Below are 20632 nucleotides of genomic sequence, written 5' to 3'. Positions count from 1 at the left end.
AGGCTGCAGCCCCTGGGGTCGCACAGAGTCAGACACGACTGAGTGACTAAACCACCACCACCGTACACTTAAGAGAGTTCCCAGGTGGCGCACTCGGCAAAGGACCCGCCTGCCAGAGTCGGGGGAAGCGCCCCTGGGGGAGGGCAGGGCAGCCCACCCCAGCATTCTTGCCTGGAGCACCCCATGGACACGAGCCTGGCGGGCTACCATCCATGGGGTCGCAAAGACTTGGACGTGACTGAAGCGAGTTAGCACAGTGTGCGTCTAAGACGCGTGTTTGGTGCTGGGATGTCTTCAGAAACCATCAGATTTTATGTGAGCTTCATTAATAGACTATAGCACCTCTTCTGTTTAATCCAGCATATTGTTTCAGAAAGATCGAGAAATGTTTAATCAGTAAATTTGCTATGAAGTACCTGAGATCACGCAGTTGCCAAGAGAGTGATCACAGCAGAAGCGTTAGGCTCGATCCAGGGCTGATAGTAGCAGCAACAGTGACAAGTGCGCAGCATTTGACAGTTTTAAGAAGGAGACTGAGACGCTTTAACCTCTGAGCCACCAGGGAAGCCCAGATATCCTATTAGAAGTCTTTAAATAGTGATCTTACAAAATCTCCCCCTTTCTCACGTGACTTTAATCCTTGATGTTGAACATATAAATTTAAAATTATAATATTTAATTCATCTTCCAAAAATTGAGATAAATGATTGTTTTAAGAACTAGTACTTTAGAAATTTTTAATGATTTATTTTCATAATCATTCAGAGTGTAGCCATTACTGTGTAGTCCAGAAATCAGCTTTTGTGGTTGTGGTGGTGTGATTCTGCAACGCTTTCTTCTCTCCATAAATTCCTTTTTCTAGCTCTTAAAGTCATGTGTCTGTATTTCACACTCACCATGAAAGAGATGAGAAAACTGAATCAATCAGACTGATTACAATTGTGACGAAATTATAAGCAGCCCCACATAGTGGATAGGAAAAGCACTGCTCCACGGTGAGGCATCCCTGCATGGATACCCCCCGCCCCACATAGGAGCATCCCTTCTGCATTTCTCAGTGGAACTAAAGTTACGCACCTGTTTGGCAGAGGAGCTTGGTAACGGTGTCTTCCCTTCGCTGAGCGCCCCGTCTCCCTCCTGAGTTAGTCCTGCCCCCCACACCCCCCAGGAGGGAATCCTCGTAGTGCCCGTCTTCCAGCTGAGGCTCCGAAGCACAGACTCGGGAGTAACTTCCAGAAGCCTCGCCAGAGGCGGAGGGGCCCAGGTTCCCATGGCCCGAAGCGTAGCTGAACCCTATTTTACTTTATATACATGATTCTTTCTTCCCTCTGCAAACGGAAGCGTATGCACTAACCCTCACATCACTTTTTGCTCTGCGGTTTAACTTGCGGATCTTCAATATACACAAAGAGGTGACCCCTCTTTAATACCGCTGACTAGTATTTAATTCCATGAATATATCATACTTTATTTTACCAAGCCCTTATCAAGGAATATTTAATTTGTTCCCTTTTTTGAAATTACGAACAATGTAATAACTCATTTTGCATGAGTGCAAGTACATAACCAAGAAAAATGTGTAGGGTGGAATTTCTGGGGCAAAGAATGTGGACGGCCTGCATTCTGATAACCAACACGGACGTATTGTGTACCACAGGGAACTCTGCTTCATATTCTGGAACAACCTAAATGGGAAAACGATCTGAAACATCATAGAGACGTGTATAAGTCAACCCTGAATATTCATTGGAAGGACTGGTGCTGAAGCTGAAGCTCCAATACTTTGGCCATCTGATGCGAAGAGCTGACTCATTCGAAAAGACCCTGATGCTGGGAAAGGAGAAAGGGGAGGCAAAGGGTGAGATGGTTCGGTAGCATAGCCAGCTCAGCAGACGTGAATTTGAGCAAACTCGGGGAAATCGTGAAGGAAACAGTGAAGGGCCTGGAGTGCTGCAGTCCATGAGATCCCAGAGTCGGACGCGACATTGCAGCAGAGCTCGCCCACGTCTGTGTAACGGCATCGCCTCGCTGTGCGCCTGAAGCTAACACAGCATTGGGAATCAGCCCCGTGTGTGTGCCTGCTCAGTGCGTCTGACTGTTTTTCAACCCCGTGGACTGTAGCCCGCCAGGCTCCTCTGTCCATGGGATTTCCAGGCAAAAATACTGGAGTGGGTTGCCATTTCCTCTGCCAGGGGGTCTTCCCAACCCAAGGATCGAAGCCACATCTCTTGCATTAGCAGATGAATTATTTACCACCGAGCCTATTCTTTCCCACCTTTACCACTGAAGCCCTAACTCAACCTTACTCCAATAATAAAAATCTTTTAACAGAAATGAAAAAAGAAATGCAAGTGAAAATCATGAAGTGGTATGTTTGCCGCCTAGAGTGTCAAAGATGGAAAGGTTGGTGCCGATGGGAGGAAGTCTCTATCAAAATGCAAGCAGCGCTTCGGCTTGGAAATCCCACCTGTGAGTGTGGGCTGGTCTCGCTTGTCGGCACCGCCAGCCTTGCAGGAAGCTCTCTAGCTTCCCTTCTGGGACCTGTTCTCCAACTGCTGCTCACTGGACCCGTGTGAATAATGGCAGGACCCTCCTCAGGTCCTGCTGGAAGAAACCGTACCCATCCAAGCTGGACAGGGACGATGCTCAGTGCGGGCAGACTGACCTCAGCTCCCCTAGAACAAGGGGCAGGGGGCCCCTGAGCTGCATGAGGAGGCGAGCGTGGGCCAGGTGGGCCCCACCTCCAGCCCCTGGTCACCCCCCACAAAGGGAAAGGGCCTCTGCGGTGTCTCCATAGGTGGAGATAGTTTTGCAGTTTGGTTGGGCCCCTCGGAGGGAGGGTGACTTCCTGGGCCTTCACCCTCCAGGGGCGTGGAGGGCACCACAGCGCTGGTGGCGGCTTTAACGAGATCTCCATCTCCAGGGGCGGAGAGAGGACTCAGACGGCTGCTCCGAGGGTGGCAGACCTGGGGAGGTGGCGGCAGTGGGCACGGGGCGGGGGCAGCGGTTGAGGCCGTGGGAAAGGCATGGGGGCCCACTTAGTCTCCACAGCGGCTCAGGGACCTTAGTTTTGTCGTTGATCCCAGCCTTCAGTCATAATGAGACGTTGCAGTTCGTAAGAACTGAGCTTGTTGTCTCCAGAAGGGCCACGGGCGGCACCTGGGGCTGAGCTGCGCATGGTCAGTGACCTCACCCATGTCTCGGCACCAGCGTCGCGCCGTTTTTTGGTGGGGCTCAACAGGTTTAGTTGCAGGAAGTAGCCACATCTGCGAAACCCTTAAGTCCCCTTCCCCGGGGATTTCTTGGGTTGGGCAAAGGCTGTTTTTAATTCTTCGCTTTGTTCTTGCACATAGAGCTGAGGTTTGTCCATTCAGATGAAGACTCACACGCACGTGACTGCTCCATCAGACGAACTCAGTCTTAGGAGCCGACTCTACACGGGAAAGTCACAAGAGTCAGATAGCTGTGCACACGGAAATATTCAGTGATGTTTTAAATTAGTGAACGTTGGATGAATTGTTCAAAAACCATTGAGAAATAAAGTTTCAGTGTGGCCGTGTATTTTAAGTACTCCATTAAAATCACATTTATAGAATTATGTATACAAAGAGGCGTGAAAGAAAGAAAGAAATGAAGTTGCTCAGCTGCATCCAACTCTTCACGACCCCATGGACTGTATGTAGCCTACCAGGCTCCTCCACCCATGGAATTTTTCAGGCAAGAATACTGGAGTGGGTTGCCATTTTCTCCTCCAGGGATCTTCTCCACCCAGGGATCGAACCTGGGTCTCCCGCATTGTAGGCAGACGCTTCACCAGCTGAGCCACCAGGGATTTGGAGTCTGGAGACATTGCCTGGAGGGGCTGTAAAAACAAATTACATAACAAAAAGGCAGTCAAAATGGAATTATCTGTCTTTTAAATTTCCTATATTTCGGCTATAATATTTTCTAATAAATAGAAGCAGGAAAAATCCAGGTAATTTTTTTTAAGGCGGTCAGACATGATGAATGTGCTAATTTTCCAGGTTACCTTCAGCTTGGGATCACAGATTAATTTTTCTTTTCACAATTGTTTTGGTATTTTTCACATTTACACAATCCAAACAAGGGTTTTGCACAAATGCAGCACCCAGCTCAAACGATTAAATGGCCACAGCAGAGATGAAAGCGCTGCAGAGACAGCAGGCGAAGCTGCGGGGGCGCCGGCGCCACGGCCCTGCAGAGCTTGTCCGTCTTCGTCGTTATCGCCGTTGTTCAGCCACTAAGTTGTGTCTGACTCTGTGCCAGCCCACCAGGCTGTCCGTGGGATTTCCCAGGCAAGAACACTGGAGTGGGCCGCCATTTCCTTCTCCACTCAGGTGATTTTTAAAATAGTCTTTGCATTTTGTTTTCCGAAGAGTGATCGTTAGGTGGTCTCTGTCTTCACAGGGTCTGGGACAGGGGGCGCCTCGGGGTGGGCGGCTGGAAGCAGGACGCTGCTTGTGCGGTCGCTGCCGCGCTCGGGAGCCCGGGCACTGCGTGTTGGACGTGCTCGCTCTCTGTGCCCCCGCAACGCTGCCTGACGGCCGGCGCGCTCGGCGTAAACGGAACGTGAGCCGCGGGGTGAGGCTGCAGGAGCCGCAGCCTCATTGCTGCCGTCCCTTAATTAGCCCGAGACTTGCACTTCGAGAGGGAGGCTCGGAGAGAAGTGAAATCTCAAGGTCAACAGCTGGCAGTTGGCCGGGAAGGTCCCAAGTGTTGCCTGTCTAGCCCAAAAGCCTGTTTTTATTCTACTGAAATGCCCAGCCCCCTAAACCACACCCAGTGTAGGAAAGAACTCAGCTGCAGTGTCCCCCACACAGACACTTGCTAAGGGTCCTTCTTCCCTTCTTTGGTGGTCGGTCCTGCCACTCAAGGCCGGTGGCTGTGGACAGAGTTTCTGAGAAGTCAGGTCCGTGACCGAAGGAAGGCTTGCTCTTCTTGGCTCATGACCGGATGTCCTATTTCCTGCATGTAGCTTTCTGTGCCTGGAGAATCCCAGGGACGGCAGAGCCTGGTGGGCCGCCGTCTCTGGGGTCACACAGAGTCGGACACGACTGAAGCGACTTCGCAGCAGCAGCAGCTTTCTTTGCCTCCGCGGCTGAGGTCACGGCCTCGGGGCGCAGCTGGGGGGTCTCACTGAATTCAGCACAAACACTTCACTTTTATCTTTGTCCTGGAAGCTAGACGTGGAAACAGAAACTGGTCACTGATAGTGCAGGTGAAAGGCGCTTGCGGCGTGTCGGGAGCGGGACACAGCCGACGCACGGGCGTCACCTTACAGGCTTGTCTCTGCCGCAGCGGTGTCGGGGGCCTTCTGCCGCGGGGGGTCCCCTGCGGAGCGCGGCCCAGGCAGGTCCCAGGGGCCACCCCCTCTAACTGGCGTCACCCCTGTCTCTTTCAGCTTTGGCTCCCAGACAACTGCTGGGCGCAAGCCAGCCTCTGCCCGGGCCTCCAGGACCCCGACAGCGGGGACCACGCGCCCTTCTGCTTCAGTGTCCTCGTGGGCCACGGCGGGAGCCGCGTGTTCGGTGTGGAGCTGGGCAGTGAGCTGGCTGCCTGGGAGCTGTCCTTCCAGAGAGCCACCTTCCGGGCCGTGCAGAGGACGGGGGTAAGCGGCCTGCTCATCTCTGAGCGACCTGAATCAGAGCTGGCATGGTGGTAATTCCGGGAATCACGCGTCTGCAGAAGCCGGGGGGACCCTGCCCAGATCCCCGGATCCACCGTGTCGGGAGCCGCCTTGGGAGGTCATGGAAGGAAGCAAGGTGGGCGTTTTCATCTCGTTCACCCCAGTGTTCAGCGTGAGGAAGGGGCCTGGATGCCAGCCAAGGGAAGCCCCTCACTGAGGGCACAGCTGGGTTCCACCATGTTTCCTGAGCAGTCCCTGGACGCTTGGCATTTCTTCAAGCACTTGATGGCCCTTCCTCACACTCACTGACCCAACGAGGAGCATAACACACTCAAGTGTTTGGGTCGTTTCTCCCTCCTCGGTACAGGAGATAAATCCCACAGCTCGAGGTGTGTGTGGATGGAGCAGTCCCCTCCTGAGACCTTATCATGTGAAAAATAATGACCCCGAAGTCGTCCCAGAGCTCTCTTAAACTGCCCTCGTTTCACCACTCTTTCTGCTCAGCGTGGATGGTTGCCGCTGCCGTGCTCCCGCGTCCTGCCCTGCTCCCGTGCCGTCTAATCTCCTGAGGGCTCCTCCCGGCGTATTTCTAACTTCTCAGCTCTCCTTGCTCCTTCTCTATGTCCCTGGCTCTTTGGTAAACCTCTCCCTGCGTCATCTCCTCCCCAAGTTCTCTCAGCGTCTTTCCGGTCATTACCTTGAGCTCTGTTGGGCGGATCTCTTATCTCCACTTTGCTTAGTCCTTCTCGGGATCCTCTTACTCCGTCCCTGGGGAAACATTCCTTTGTTCCCTCAATTCGCCCAGTTCTGTGTGCCTGTGTCTTAGGTGGGCCGGTTACTTTTCCCAGCCTTGGAGGTGTCCTGAGGCTCCAGCGGCACACAGCCCCCTGGACACCGGAGCTGTGCGCTCCAGCGAGGATGGGTGCCTTCGTGCAGACAGGGCTGACTGCGGGGGGCACACTGCTGGAGGGCTGGTCCCTGGCCCCGCCGGCGGCCAGGCCCCACCTGTGTGGAGGTCGCTAGATGCTGGCGGTGAGGCTGCGTCCTGATGCAGCTAGCCGTGGAGTGTGAGGGGCCCAGGGCTGGCCTTCTGGTGGCTGGGCCCGAGTCCCCTCGTGATCCCCTGCTCAGCCTGGGGTTCCAGGGCGGGTGGGGGAGCTGAGCCCGCACTCACAGACTCCGGGGAGGACCCCACAATGGCCCGCATCAGCCCCTGTGCCCATGCACCAGAATCCGCTTCCACACAGGCGCTGCACCACCCACACCCCAGGTGATCTCCAGCCGCCCCTGCCTCCCTGGAGACTCTCGAGGGTCAGCAGGTGGGTCTGACCGCAGCTTCCTCCCAGTTATCGCCCCTGCCTCAGAGGGAGGAGCATGTCCCCAGCCGGCGCAGCGCCCTTGCACAGGGGGTCCCGCCCCCCGATAGCATCGTCTTCCAGGAGCCATTTTGCCACAGGGGCAGAAGCTTGCCTGGGGAAACTTACCTTATCCTTTCACAGGGAGTGTCCTCCTCAGCAAGTTGGCTCAAGTATCTCTCGGTGTTGACCCGATTCCCCAAAGGTGTTATGGAAGGACACAGGAAATGTAGCCCAGAAATGTCACTGCGGGAGGAACTGTCTCCTGAAACAGAACTGGAAGGCGCGCCGTCCCCCGGGGGCTGGAGGGCTCACCCTTAGCTCCTGCCTCGTGGGTCTGGCATGCCTGGCGTCACCACCGCTGTGCCAGGATCCGTGCGCTTAGCTGAGAATTGGACAGAAGAGCAGCCTCCGGAGCACCGACCACGCCTCTGCTGCTCACACTCAGCCGGCAGTGCTAGGAGCTGTGGGCATCGATCGGCTGATGCTCGCAAACCCTGAGCCTGTCGGGGTCGCCCCGCCCGCCCCACCCACCCCCACAGCAGCCTCCTTCCCGCGGCCCTGGGCGCAGAGCTCAGTGGAGTCTCTGCTGCGTCTGTCCTTTGCTCTTGTTCTGGGTCAGACCCCTCAGAAAGTCTCCCGAGCGCAGCCGGGCCTCGTGTCTCGGGATGCACTTGCAGGCTTGCCTGTAGGAGCAGAGCGTGCGCTCATTCACGTGATGGGGACAAGTGGCATCACGGGGAGTTGTGGTCTGGGGTTAGAGTGTCTCTGGAGGACGCGTCGGGCTCCACTTTGCTAAGACCGGCACCTCTGCTGACGGTGCGGCTTCTGCACCTGCCGGCGGACCAGCGCGGGAGGCGCCACAAGAGCCTGTCCCAGGGACCTCCGAGCGCTTCGGGTTTCTAAAAGCAGGTTTTGAAAAAAAATAAATAAAAGCAGGTTTTGATGGGGGCGAATAGTGTGAGTGTAAGTGTCTGTCACTCAGGCGTGCCCGACTCTTGGCGACCCCATGGGCTGCAGCCCACCAGGCTCCTGTTTCCCTGAGATTTTCCAGGCAAGGGTCCTGGAGTGGGCTGCCATTTCCTTCTGCAGAGGATACTGAAGCCACCCGATCAATGTGAAGCTTCATTTTAAAAAGATATTTTCCCACAATTGATCTTTTTTCTAGTCCAAAACCTGTGCGTGCGGCGGGCAAGGGGACACGCTGTGCTTCACGGCGGACGTCGCTCTTGGGTTCACCTGTTTCGACAGCAAGACCAAGGCACGTGCCGAGCAGCCGGGGGCGGGCCGGTGGGCGGGGCGTGCGTTACATTTCAGGGCTGTGACGCCCGTCCATGGCTGCGGCACCACCAGCCCTACGGCCGTGTCCTCTGCACGGGCTCCTTCGTGGTGACCCTCTCTCTGAGAGCTCAGGGCCCCAGCACCTCACAGGCCCAGAGCCAGACGGGGCTGCCACCGCATCAGCCAACAGGAGCCAGTCAGTGTGACCGTGACGTCCGTGCCCAATAAATAACAAGGACTTCTTTCTAAGCACCACTGTGGACCCTTTAACTGATGAGCGGGGAGTGTTCACTTTCACGTGCGAGCCTTAGCAGCCATTCATGATTCTGTGTAGATAATGATTCTGCAGGTGGTTCCTAGAAAGTTACCACTGCTGAGTTTTTCCTTTTCATAGTCAAATCTGACCCGACACCGAGTGATGTTCTCAGAGCAGTTTCCTCAGCGACACAGGTAACCCAGCAGGTGTGTGTGTACACAGATAACTGAGCAGGCGTGTGTGTACACAGGTAACCCAACAGGTATCTGTGTACACTGGTAACCCAGCAGGTGTGTGTGACACAGATAACCGAGCAGGTGTGTGTGTACACAGATAACTCAACAGGCATCTGTGCACACAGGTAACCCAGCAGGCATGTGTGCACACAGGTAACTGAGCAGGTGTGTGTGTACACAGATAACCCAACAGCCATCTGTGCACACAGGTAACCCAGCAGGTGTGTATAACACAGGTAACCCAGCAGGCATGTGTGCACACTGGTAACCCAGCAGGCATGTGTGACACAGATAACCGAGTGGGCGTCTGTGCACACAGGTAACCGAGCAGGCATCTGTGCACACAGGTAACTGAGCGGGCATCTGTGCACACAGGTAACCGAGCAGGCGTCTGTGCACACGGATAACCCAGCAGGCATGTGTGACACAGGTAACCGAGCAGGCGTCTGTGCACACAGGTAACCGAGCAGGTGTCTATGCACACAGATAACCCAGCAGGCGTGTGTGACACAGGAAACCAAGCAGAAACCTGTGTACCAAGGTAACCAAGCGGGCGTCTGTGCACACAGGTAACCCAGCAGGCATGTGTGCACACAGGTAACCGAGCGGGCGTCTGTGCACACAGGTAACCGAGCAGGCGTCTGTGCACACAGGTAACCCAGCTGGCGTCTGTGCACACAGGTAACCCAGCAGACATGTGTGCACACAGGTAACCCAGCGGGCGTCTGTGCACACAGGTAACCGAGCGGGCGTGTGTGACACAGGTAACCGAACGGGCGTCTCTGCACACAGATAACCCGGCAGGCGTCTGCATTTGCTTAGGTTCTTTAACAGCACTGGCTGATGTTAACTGAATAAATGTGCTCCTGGGTCTAAAGCACTAAGGACTGCCTTCCTTTACAGACTGTGCTCTGGAGGTTCAAGTTCTCCCAGCTGAAGGGGTCTTCCGACGACGGGAAAAGTCGGGTGAAGCTGCTGTTTCAGAGTCTGGACACCAAGCAGATCGAGATGAAGGTAGGGACTCGTCCACGGTGCAGCCTTGCCTAAGTGAACCGGGTGCCCGGGGCTGGGCGTGCGGTTCCCCTGGCCTGTGGAATCACCAGAATGCAAGTGTGAACCCTCCTCAGAGTCAGCCAGGGTGTCATGGGGACCCAGGGTGTGTCTCCTGTTAGAGGCCTTAATATCCTAAAACTGTAGTCATTGAAACCCATTACTTGATTCCACCGAAAAGCACAAGTTTCTTAGTAAATATTAGCAGGAAATCAATGGTTAAACATACAGAAGTCAATTTTTAAGGGAAGAGTTGTACAAATTGCATTATGTGATGACTTACCTGTGATACTAAGGACACACTGCTCTGTAAATTCAAAGGATCTGGACATAACAAGTTATGTGGAGAGAGGGGAGGTGCACCCACCCGCATCCAGGTCAGAGCCCAGCATCACCCGGCCTGGGGACACAGCCCTGGCCGCCCTGAGGCTGCTCTGCCAACCGCTGGGTGGGAGAGGCCCGGAGCTGACCGGGAGCTGACCGGACGCTGTCCTTCCCCCACGGCCTCTGGTGCTGGACGCAGGCTGCTGAGGGTGTGCAGGGAACCCCGGCTGCCTCCACCCGGCTGCGCGGGCCTGGCCCACGTTGCCACACCTCCCCACAGGGAGCCACTCGAGGAATTTTCTGAACTCTGCCAGCCCGTCGTCAGTGCCTTGGGAGCGCTTACACCACAGCCCCCAGCAGCGCTGCGGCTCGGAGCAGAGCTGGGTCACGAAGCCCCCGAGTGGAAGACCCACACCTGACCCCTGGTGGGCCTGTCTCCACCCCAGATGTGTGAGCCTTCGTATTATGAGAACCAGAAAGTGGCTGTGCCCTGATGTGAGTTCCCGGAGAACAAGACATAAGAAACTGTTCTGTGCACGGTTATTCCTAGAGAGTGTCACGTTTAGTTGTATTTGTTTGGGACATTTTCAGAGGAAAATTACACAGGATATTCATTTACATTAGGCATCATTCATTTATTTAACAGTCATCTCTTTCAAGTATAGCTTTGCTCAATCTCCACGTTTAATTCTTTGGGAAAGACAGTGGTTAAGGCTTCCTTTGAAATACAGTTTGTATTCACTGTGGACAGTGACTGTAGCCATGAAATTAAAAGACGCTTGCTCCTTGGAAGAAAAGCTGTGACCAACCTAGACAGCACATTAAAAAGCAGAGACGTCACTTTGTCAACAAATGACTGTCTCGTCAAAGCTATGGTTTTTCCAGTAGTCATGTACAGATATGAGATTTGAACCATAAAGAAGATTAAGCGCCGAAGAATTCACACTTATGAACTGTGGTGCTGGAGAAGACTCTTGAGAGTCCCTTGGACTGCAAGGAGATCCAACCAGTCAATCTTAAAGGAAATCAGTCCTGAATATTCATTGAAAAGCCTGATGTTGAAGCTGAAACTCCAGTACTTTGGCCACCTGATGCGAAGAGCTGACTGATTAGAAAAGATCCTGATGCTGGGAGGGATTGGGGACAGCAGGAGAAGGGGATGACAGAGGATGAGGTGGTTGGATGGCATCACCCACTCGATGGGCGTGAGTTTGAGCACGCTTCGGGACTTGGTGATGGACAGAGACGCCTGGCGTGCTGCAGCCCACGGGATTGCAAGGAACTGGCCCCGACTGAGGGACTGAGCAGCAGCAAAGTGTGGATTCCCACAGCCTAGTGGAAGCTCTGCTCTTAGTTACAGAAGACTTTAGAGCCCTCCTCAGGCTTCCCTGGTGGCTCAGAGGATAAAGCGTCTGCCTGCAATGCGAGAGACCTGGGTCCGATCCCTGAGTGGGGAAGATCCCCTGGAGAAGGAAATGGCAACCCGCTCCAGTATTCTTGCCTGGAAAATTCCATGGACAGAGGAGCCTTGTAGGCTACGGTCCATTGGATCTCAAGGAGTCGGACACGACTGAGCGACTTCACTTCTTCACTGCTTCGGGCGTCGGGCCATTAGATTGCGCTCCGGGAGAGCTAAGAGCCCGGGGCGGCCGCTGCTCGTCCGAAGGCCCTCTGCCGTCTCACAGCATTTTCTGGTGAGCATCCGCTGTGTGTGCCGTGAGAGGGCAACGTGGGTGGCTCCACGAAGAAGTGCGATTGCCAGAGATTGACGGAGGCCGCGCAGGCGACGTTCACACTCATACGTTGATTGAAAGCATCACCCTTGTGAGAGACGCAGCATTCCCGAGAGTGAGGCTCGTGAGAGAAGGAGTGTTTCCTCAAGTTCAGGAACCTAGTTCTTTGTAGTCTGACAGCTCAGTGCAGACCCGCTCGGCTTCCTGAGAGTTTTACCTAATTAAGGAAAAGATCAAGGTATTAAAACATTCAGAAGTTGGTAATTAGACTAAGCTGCAGATCATATTTAAACTCAGTATTTCAGCCACAATGAAACGTTAAAGGAGTTTAATAAAAAATCTAGATCCTTAGGATGAATGAATTGCAGAGGAGACTGCCTGGGTGGCAGGGTTAGAGCAGGGGCTGAGCCTGACACTCACGCGCTGGCCACCAGCTCCCTGCCTGGACGGCAGGGTTAGAGCAGGGGCTGAGTCCGACACGTGTGCTGCGTGGCAGGGTTAGAGCAGGGGATGAGCCCGGCTGCCAGCTCCCTGCCTGGGCAGCAGGGTTAGAGTAGGGGCTGAGCCTGACACTTGCATGCTGGCTGCCAGCTCCCTGCCTACATGTCAGGGTTAGAGCAGGGGCTGAGCCCAGCTCCCAGCTCCCTGCCTGGGCAACAGAGTTAGAGCAGGGGCTGAGCCCGGCCGCTGGCTCCCTGCCTGGATGGCAGGGTTAGAGCAGGGGCTGAGTCCGACACTTCTGTGCTGGGCGGCAGGGTTAGAGCAGCGGCTGAGCCCGGCCGCCAGCTCCCTGCCTGGAGCAGGGTTAGAGCAGGGGCTGAGCCCGGCTGCCAGCTCCCTGCTGGAGCTGCCTGACCCCAGAAGCAGCACACGCGCATGCACGCATGTGCACACATGTGCATGGATGCCTGCAGCACGCTGTGCACATGCACACAGGTGCACATATACACAGACACGTGAACACACATATGCAGACACGTGCACACATACACGCAGACACGTGCACACATAAACACGTGCACACGGACACGTGCACACCTGTGCACACATACACGCACACACGTGCACACACATACACGAAGAAATGTGCACACATGCACACAGACACGTGCACACACACGCAGACACGTGCACACATATACACGTGCACACACACGTGCAGACACGTGCACACACTTACGTGCAGACACGTGCACACATATACACGTGCGCACACATACACAGACATGTGCGCACACACACATACACGTGCACACACGCGCAGACATGTGCACACACATACACGTGCACACACGCAGACACGTGCGCACACATGCACACACGCAGACACATGCATACACACGTGCAGACACGTGCACGCATATACACGTGCACACATACGCGCAGACACGTGCACACATATGCGCAGACACGTGCACACATACACACAGACACGTGCACACACAGACGCAGACATGTGCACACATACACGCAGACACGTGCACACACACACGCAGACATGCGCACACACACGCAGACTCGTGCGCACACACGCAGACACGTGCACACATATACACACGCGCACACACGCAGACATGTGCACACATATACACGTGCACACACACGCGCAGACACGTGCAGACACGTGCAGACACGTGCACACACACGCAGACATGCGCGCACACACGTGCAGACACGTGCACACACACGCAGACATGCGCACACACACGCAGACTCGTGCGCACACACGCAGACACGTGCACACATATACACACGCGCACACACGCAGACATGTGCACACATATACACGTGCACACACGCGCAGACACGTGCACACACACGTGCAGACACGTGCACACATACGCGCAGACACGTGCACACATACGCGCAGACACGTGCACACATGCGCGCAGACACGTGCACACACAGACGCAGACACGTGCGCAGACGCAGACACGTGCGCACACATATGCAGACACGCGCACACATACCCGCAGACACGTGCACACACACACGCAGACTCGTGCGCGCACACACGCAGACACGTGCGCGCACACACGCAGACTCGTGCGCACACACGCAGACACGTGCGCACACATGCAGACACGTGCGCACACATGCAGACACGTGCACACATATACACACGCGCACACACGCAGACATGTGCACACATATACACGTGCACACACACGCGCAGACACGTGCACACACACGTGCACACACACGTGCAGACACGTGCACACATATACACGTGCACACATACGCGCAGACACGTGCACACACAGACGCAGACACGTGTGCAGACGCAGACACGTGCGCACACATATGCAGACACGCGCACACATACCCGCAGACACGTGCGCACACACACGCAGACTCGTGCGCACACATATGCAGACACGTGCACATACACGCAGACACGTGCACACATACGCAGACACGTGCACACATACACGCAGACATGTGCGCACACACGCAGACACGTGTGCACACATACGCAGACACGTGCACACATACACGCAGACACGTGCGCACACATACGCAGACACGTGCGCACACATACGCAGACACGTGCACACATACACGCAGACACGTGCGCACACACATGCAGACACGTGCACACACATATGCAGACACGTGCACACACATATGCAGACACGTGCACACATACACGCAGACATGTGTGCACACACGCAGACACGTGTGCACACATACGCAGACACGTGCACACATACACGCAGACACGTGCGCACACACATGCAGACACGTGCACACACACACAGACACGTGTACACATACACACAGACACGTGCACACACGCGCAGACACGTGCACACACATACGCAGACACGTGCACACACACGCAGACTCGTGCGCACACACATGCAGACACATGCACATACGCAGATACGTGCACACACATACGCAGACACATGCACACACACGCAGACACGTGTGCACACACATGCAGACACGTGCACACACACGCAGACTCGTGCACACACATACGCAGACACGTGCACACCTGTACAGGGGCGCATTTGTGCATGTATATTCGCACATGTGCAGGTGAAGCCAGATTCCGTCTCCTAAATTGTGACACAGTGAGCCCGGCTGTGTGACATCCAGGCAGGGACCACCGTGAGCTTCAGGCTTTGTGGAGGCTGAGGACCCAACACAGATGGACTCAGGGTTCCGCACGGAGGACCTGAGTGCCAGCCCACGTTAGTTCCCAGAAATCGGGAGTTCACCCCATCAGTCAGGATGTCCGTGCACGAAGCCCCCCGAACCCCGCGTGTCCGTGCTGGCGGCAGCGCTTCCTGCTCTGTGCGTATTTGTTCTGAGCCCACTGCTAGTGGCCTGAGAGCGCAGCGCCTGCAAGAGTTCTGTGCTGCACCGCGCTGCGCTCGGTGTAAGCACGTTGCGCTTTTCTGGCAGGAGCTGGAGTTCCAGGACCTGACGGCCGTCCTGCACTGCGTCCACTCCTTCATGGCTGCGAAGGTGGCGTCCGTGGACCCCGCGTTCATGGACACTCAGAGCATCGCCGGAAGATACATGTAGCAGCTGAGCGGAGCTTCCGTGGACTGCTGAAAGTTAAACTATTTTCTTAAGAGATGACTATTTCCTGCACAATGGTGCCACTTTGTGTGATTTTATAATGATCCTATAGTTGTGATACCAATAAAATATGTCACTAGTTTCCAGAGACGAGTCAGCCTTGATCACTCTGACGGGGGAGGCAGCCTCCCCTCAGGCAGAGCTGTGGTTGAGAAAACTCAACTCCGCGTTGAAACACTCCCTCACCCACGTTTCTCAGACCGCATGGAGGCACCAGCAGCTCACGCTGCACCCCACACGGCTGAAACCCACACTTTATTTTCAGAAAGCCTATGCCAGGAAATGCCAAGAGCTCACCACATTTATTTTCCCCAAGAATGAAAAGTCTTCCTTTGAATTTCATTAATTTACCCCAGGACGTCAAATACAGTCCTGTGCCTCCATCAGCTGCAGGTGGCGACACTGAGCACAGAGTCAGGGAAAGACAAAGACCCGGCGAGGTCGCGCACATGTGGAAGCTTAAATCAGAGGAGCTCAGCTACAGGACAGAAACCGGCTCACAGACGCAGAAAGCAGACCCAGTCACCAAAGGGGAAAGGCTGGCAGGGAGGGATACGCTGGGACTTTGGGTGTGCCCAGTCAAGTCCGACTATTTGCAACCCCATGGGCTGCAGCCTGCCAGGCTCCTCTGCCCCTGGCATTCTCCAGGCTAGAACCCTGGAGTGGGTGGTCCTTTCCTGTTCCCCCTGTTCCCCCTCCAGGGGATCTTCCTGTTCCCCCTCCAGGGGATCTTCCTAACCAAGGATCAAACCCAGTTTCTTGCACTGCAGGCAGATTCTTGACCGCTGAGCCACCTGGGAGGCCCATTTGCACACTAATATTTCAAAAAGAAAAGGACACAAAGATGCCGAGGTCACTGACAGCCAACTTGACTTCACATGGAAAAGCCTTTTTCTCTCTGTAGCTGTGTCCCTGCTGGACACAGGGCTGTGTACACAGGGCGCCCATCTCAGGAGGCCTTTCCACCACTGTGGCCGCCTTGGACAAGTGGACACCGTGCTATTTGGCTGCCTTGCAGACCCGCCGTGGGGCAGAGGGGACACCGGCCACCCACTGGAAGTGCAGGGAAGTCAATCAGAAAGAGGATTGCTGGAAACACACAGTGGACACTGTGCAAAGCTCCTAACAGGCTAAACCCCGGGATAAAGTCAGCCCAGCGTAATTTAAAGGGAAGACTAATTTCTTGTCCACCTGGGCTGATAAAATTCACTTTTATCATAGAGAATACATCACAAAATACATCCAAAATTGTGAGTTTATTTTATGTACAAATATTCTAGCACACAAAGTATTGGGTATTTGTCATTAAATTGAATTAAACGGAATGCACATTTCAACTCACTATTCATTATAAAATAATCCATGTGCGTTACAGTGGGTTAAACAGTCAGATACAAGTAAGGCCTGCATCTTACTCCACCTCTGACCTGGTGATGAGAGGAACCGTGGCCTTGTTACTCCACCATGAGCCAGAAAAGGGGCCAGTGCTCACGGACGAGATGGGGATCATCACTCGGAGAATAACATGATGTAAACATGTCTCGCAGAGGCGGGAACAGTCACGGTATGCCGCGTGGTCAGGCCAGGCCATGCGGTGAGGTGTCCCCGGGGCTGGAAGGACCACAGGGATGCAGGATGAGGATGCCTGGGAAGCCGGATGGGGGCCCAGGAGGATGAGCCTGTGAGGGGGGCTGGGCCCACAGATGATGGGGACACCCGCTTGGGCTCGGGGTGAGCAGGGTGGGACAGGGCGGGTCCGGGGAGATGGCCATCCTCGTGACAGTCTCCTTCAGACCAGCACCAGGGGGGCATCCGCCTGTTGGCAGGGTCATCGGCATCTCTGAGCCTCGCTTCCTCGTGTGAAAATAGAAAGGAAGGCAGGGCCTCATCAGGATGTTCCAGGAGGAGCACGCGGTCACACGCGTGCAACGTCCCACCCTTCCTCCAGGCGCCTGGCCTGGGAAACACGTGTCCACGTTTGCTCAGCCCGTGGTTTCTGTAAATCCTCTCACCAGGAGACTATACTGCTTCCCGGGGAAGTTGCCCCAGTTTTGCTGCAAGGAAACACAAACCTGGAGTGCAGGGCTTTTCGCCACAGAGCCCTTTCAGCGTGGACTCCTGGATTCTAATGTGTCCTTTCTACAGCATTCAATCTTCATCCTTGTTGTCAAGCTTCTACATTCAGAAAACTCATTTTGCAAAGTTATTGAAGATCGGTGAGTGGGGGGAACTCCTGGCTTACAGAAAACATAGGCACTTGTACGTAAAATCTAGAAATACTTGTAATTTGACTTTGCAGTGACTGAGTAGAATCACGCAGTTTCAACGTGCAGTCTCCTCCAGCAGCCTGGGTGAGAATGTAAACTTCCTTCGCGTTGCAGTAAGGCTAAGGACACTTCATTGCAGGTTTGAGTTTATTCAGGATTCTCATCGGCGAGAGCCGAATATGCCCTCCACATCAACTCTCTTCATGTCCCAGCAAGTCAGTCACTCATGACTAAGCCTAAGGGAGAACTTTTTAAAAATTCCTTCTATCTTTAACAGAATTTTAAACAGAGTTGCTTTCTTATCTCATGTCCTTGTGGCAGAAATTGTGAGCAATAGAGGTGATGCGAACGCCGCCCTTACAGAGCCTTTCTGGGCCTTTCTCCTCAGCCTGGACAGAGCGTCCTCTGATTCTGAAAGGTCGAAGGCATTGGTCCAGGCACTCTTGTGGGCACCTGGGCGCTGAGGTCTCAGAGGATGTGTGATCCCAGGAACTGGGCCCAGGTCCGTCCAGCAACACCTCTGTGGATGATACACTCTGCTCTCCCCAGAGAACTGACGTCACAGCTGACCCCTGCCCTGCTCCACCGTCCCAGGGTCCCCTCCTGCTGGCCCCCAAGAGAACCACTGACGCCTGGCCTCGGAGGACATGGCTGACCCCCGCCCCCACCCCACCCTCCCCAGGCTCACTCCCCCGCTGGCCACAAGGAGAACCCACTCATGCCTGGCCTTGGAGGACATAGCTGACCCCTGCCCCCACCCCACCCTCCCCAGACTCACACCCCTGCTGGCCCCCAGGAGCACCCACTCACGCCTGGCCTCAGAGGACATGGCTGACTCTTGCCCCCACCCCACCCTCCCCAGGCTCACCCCCCGCTGGCCCCCAGGAGCACCCACTCACGCCCAGCCTTGGAGGACATGGCTGAACCCCGCCCCCACCCCACCCTCCCCAGGCTCACTCCCCCACTGGCCACAAGGAGAACCCACTCATGCCTGGCCTTGGAGGACATGGCTGACCCCTGCCCCCACCCCACCCTCCCCAGGCTCACCCCCTCGCTGGCCCCCAGGAGCACCCACTCATGCCTGGCCTTGGAGGACATGGCTGACCCCTGCCCCCACCCCACCCTCCCCAGGCTCACCCCCGCTGGCCCCCAGGAGCACCCACTCACGCCTGGCCTCAGAGGACATGGCTGACTCTTGCCCCCACCCCACCCTCCCCAGGCTCACCCCCGCTGGCCCCCAGGAGCACCCACTGCCACCCAGCCTTGGAGGACATGGCTGACCCCTGCCCCCACCCCACCCTCCCCAGGCTCACCCCCCGCTGGCCCCCAGGAGCACCCACTGCCGCCCAGCCTTGGAGGACATGGCTGACCCCTGCCCCCACCCCACCCTCCCCAGGCTCACACCCCCGCTGGCCACAAGGAGAACCCACTCATGCCTGGCCTTGGAGGACATGGCTGACCCCTGCCCCCACCCCACCCTCCCCAGGCTCACACCCCCGCTGGCCCCCAGGAGCACCCACTCACGCCTGGCCTCAGAGGACATGGCTGACTCTTGCCCCCACCCCACCCTCCCCAGGCTCACCCCCCGCTGGCCCCCAGGAGCACCCACTGCCGCCCAGCCTTGGAGGACATGGCTGACCCCTGCCCCCACCCCACCCTCCCCAGGCTCACACCCCCGCTGGCCCCCAGGAGCACCCACCCGAACCTCGCCTTGGATCTGCAGTGGAAGGACGCAGGTACCACACCCGCCTCTAAACCAGCCGCCAGTCTCCACTGGGGACCCATCTCTGCCGAAATGGGACTCCGAGCGCCCATCTGTCAGGGTGAATTCCAGACTCCTCAGGGGTGGGAGCAGGGGTGAGGGTTGGCTGGAAGACCAGACACAGCAGGACAAAAGGGGCCCTGGAGCCCACACTGCAGAGCGGGCGTCGGGCGATCCCTGCCAGCCCCGCAGCCTCGGGCTGAGCCCACACCTGGGGTCCCACCAGTGGGGTGGGCTTGAGGGCTTTCCCAGCCAGAGCCCAGGAGTGGACCACTGATGTGCCCGGGCTGGCCCTGCCCACGTGGCCTGGGGGTGGCATCATGGAGAGCCCCCCCAGGGACCCAGGCAGGACCACGCCTGCGGTGGCCGCCTCATCGTGGACAGGAGGGGCCCACATGTGGCAGGGGGCGGAGCAGGTCCCTGGCATAGACCGCGTCCATGGGTTGCGTGTGAACTGGCGGTGGAGGGCCCGGGGCCGTGGACACATGTTTCTTCACCAAGAGTCCACGTGAACCTCCCAAATGGCCCCCTTTCCCAGACTGTCTGTCAGCAGTGACTGGGGCATGTCAGGAAAGCCGTATAGGTTTTTGTTTATAACTCATCAAATATCAGCGCTCTTGATGCACAATATAAAACAGGTATCAGAGTAATAAACCAGAAAAGCCGGAGACCCTCTCAACGTCCACCAACACCTCCAGCATCCCTTCAAGTGGCTCAAATGCACAAAAGCAGGAATAAAGCTGCCCCTTGTTCCCTCTCTTTCCTGGAGGACGGTGACCTCGGTCTGCCCCCCGCCCCCTCGGGGCAGGGCTGTGGGGCTGAGCTTCCGTCAAACTCTCAGAGCCCCGGGCAGGCATGAAGGCTCGAGGCCCCAGGCTCCGTCACTGCCTGATGTGTTTGCTCAGCCTGAGCTCTTCTGAGCCGCCGGTGAGGACACAGCGGGGGCACCACTGAGCCAGAAACCTTTGAGGGCTCAGTGGGAGGGACGCTTCACCCTCCAGCGGGCACCACACGGACTCCGGGCTCCGCAAGGGTCATGAGAGCTCAAGGACCCGCTGCCCCCGGACGTGGCTGGCCACGGCGAGGACACAGCCACACCAGGGCTGGCCTCCGAGGCTGTGTCA

General features: G+C 56.0%; 1 protein-coding gene across 1 annotated transcript in view; it reads left to right on the top strand.

Annotated features, from left to right (window-relative positions):
• SNTG2 (syntrophin gamma 2) overlaps positions 1-15422 on the top strand; it is an 81452-nt gene extending 66030 nt beyond the window's left edge. Inside the window, exons 14-17 of the mRNA XM_068973664.1 lie at positions 5423-5629; positions 8171-8263; positions 9679-9789; positions 15300-15422. Of these exons, the coding sequence (XP_068829765.1) occupies positions 5423-5629; positions 8171-8263; positions 9679-9789; positions 15300-15422 (534 nt within the window). The remainder of the gene's footprint in view (positions 1-5422; positions 5630-8170; positions 8264-9678; positions 9790-15299) is intronic.
• The last annotated feature ends 5210 nt before the right edge of the window (positions 15423-20632 follow it).

The sequence above is a fragment of the Capricornis sumatraensis genome, chromosome 6, assembly GCF_032405125.1.
Source record: "Capricornis sumatraensis isolate serow.1 chromosome 6, serow.2, whole genome shotgun sequence".
NCBI lineage: Eukaryota > Metazoa > Chordata > Mammalia > Artiodactyla > Bovidae > Capricornis > Capricornis sumatraensis.
Note: the sequence above shows the minus strand (reverse complement) of the source record. Positions and strands in the feature narration are given on the sequence as shown.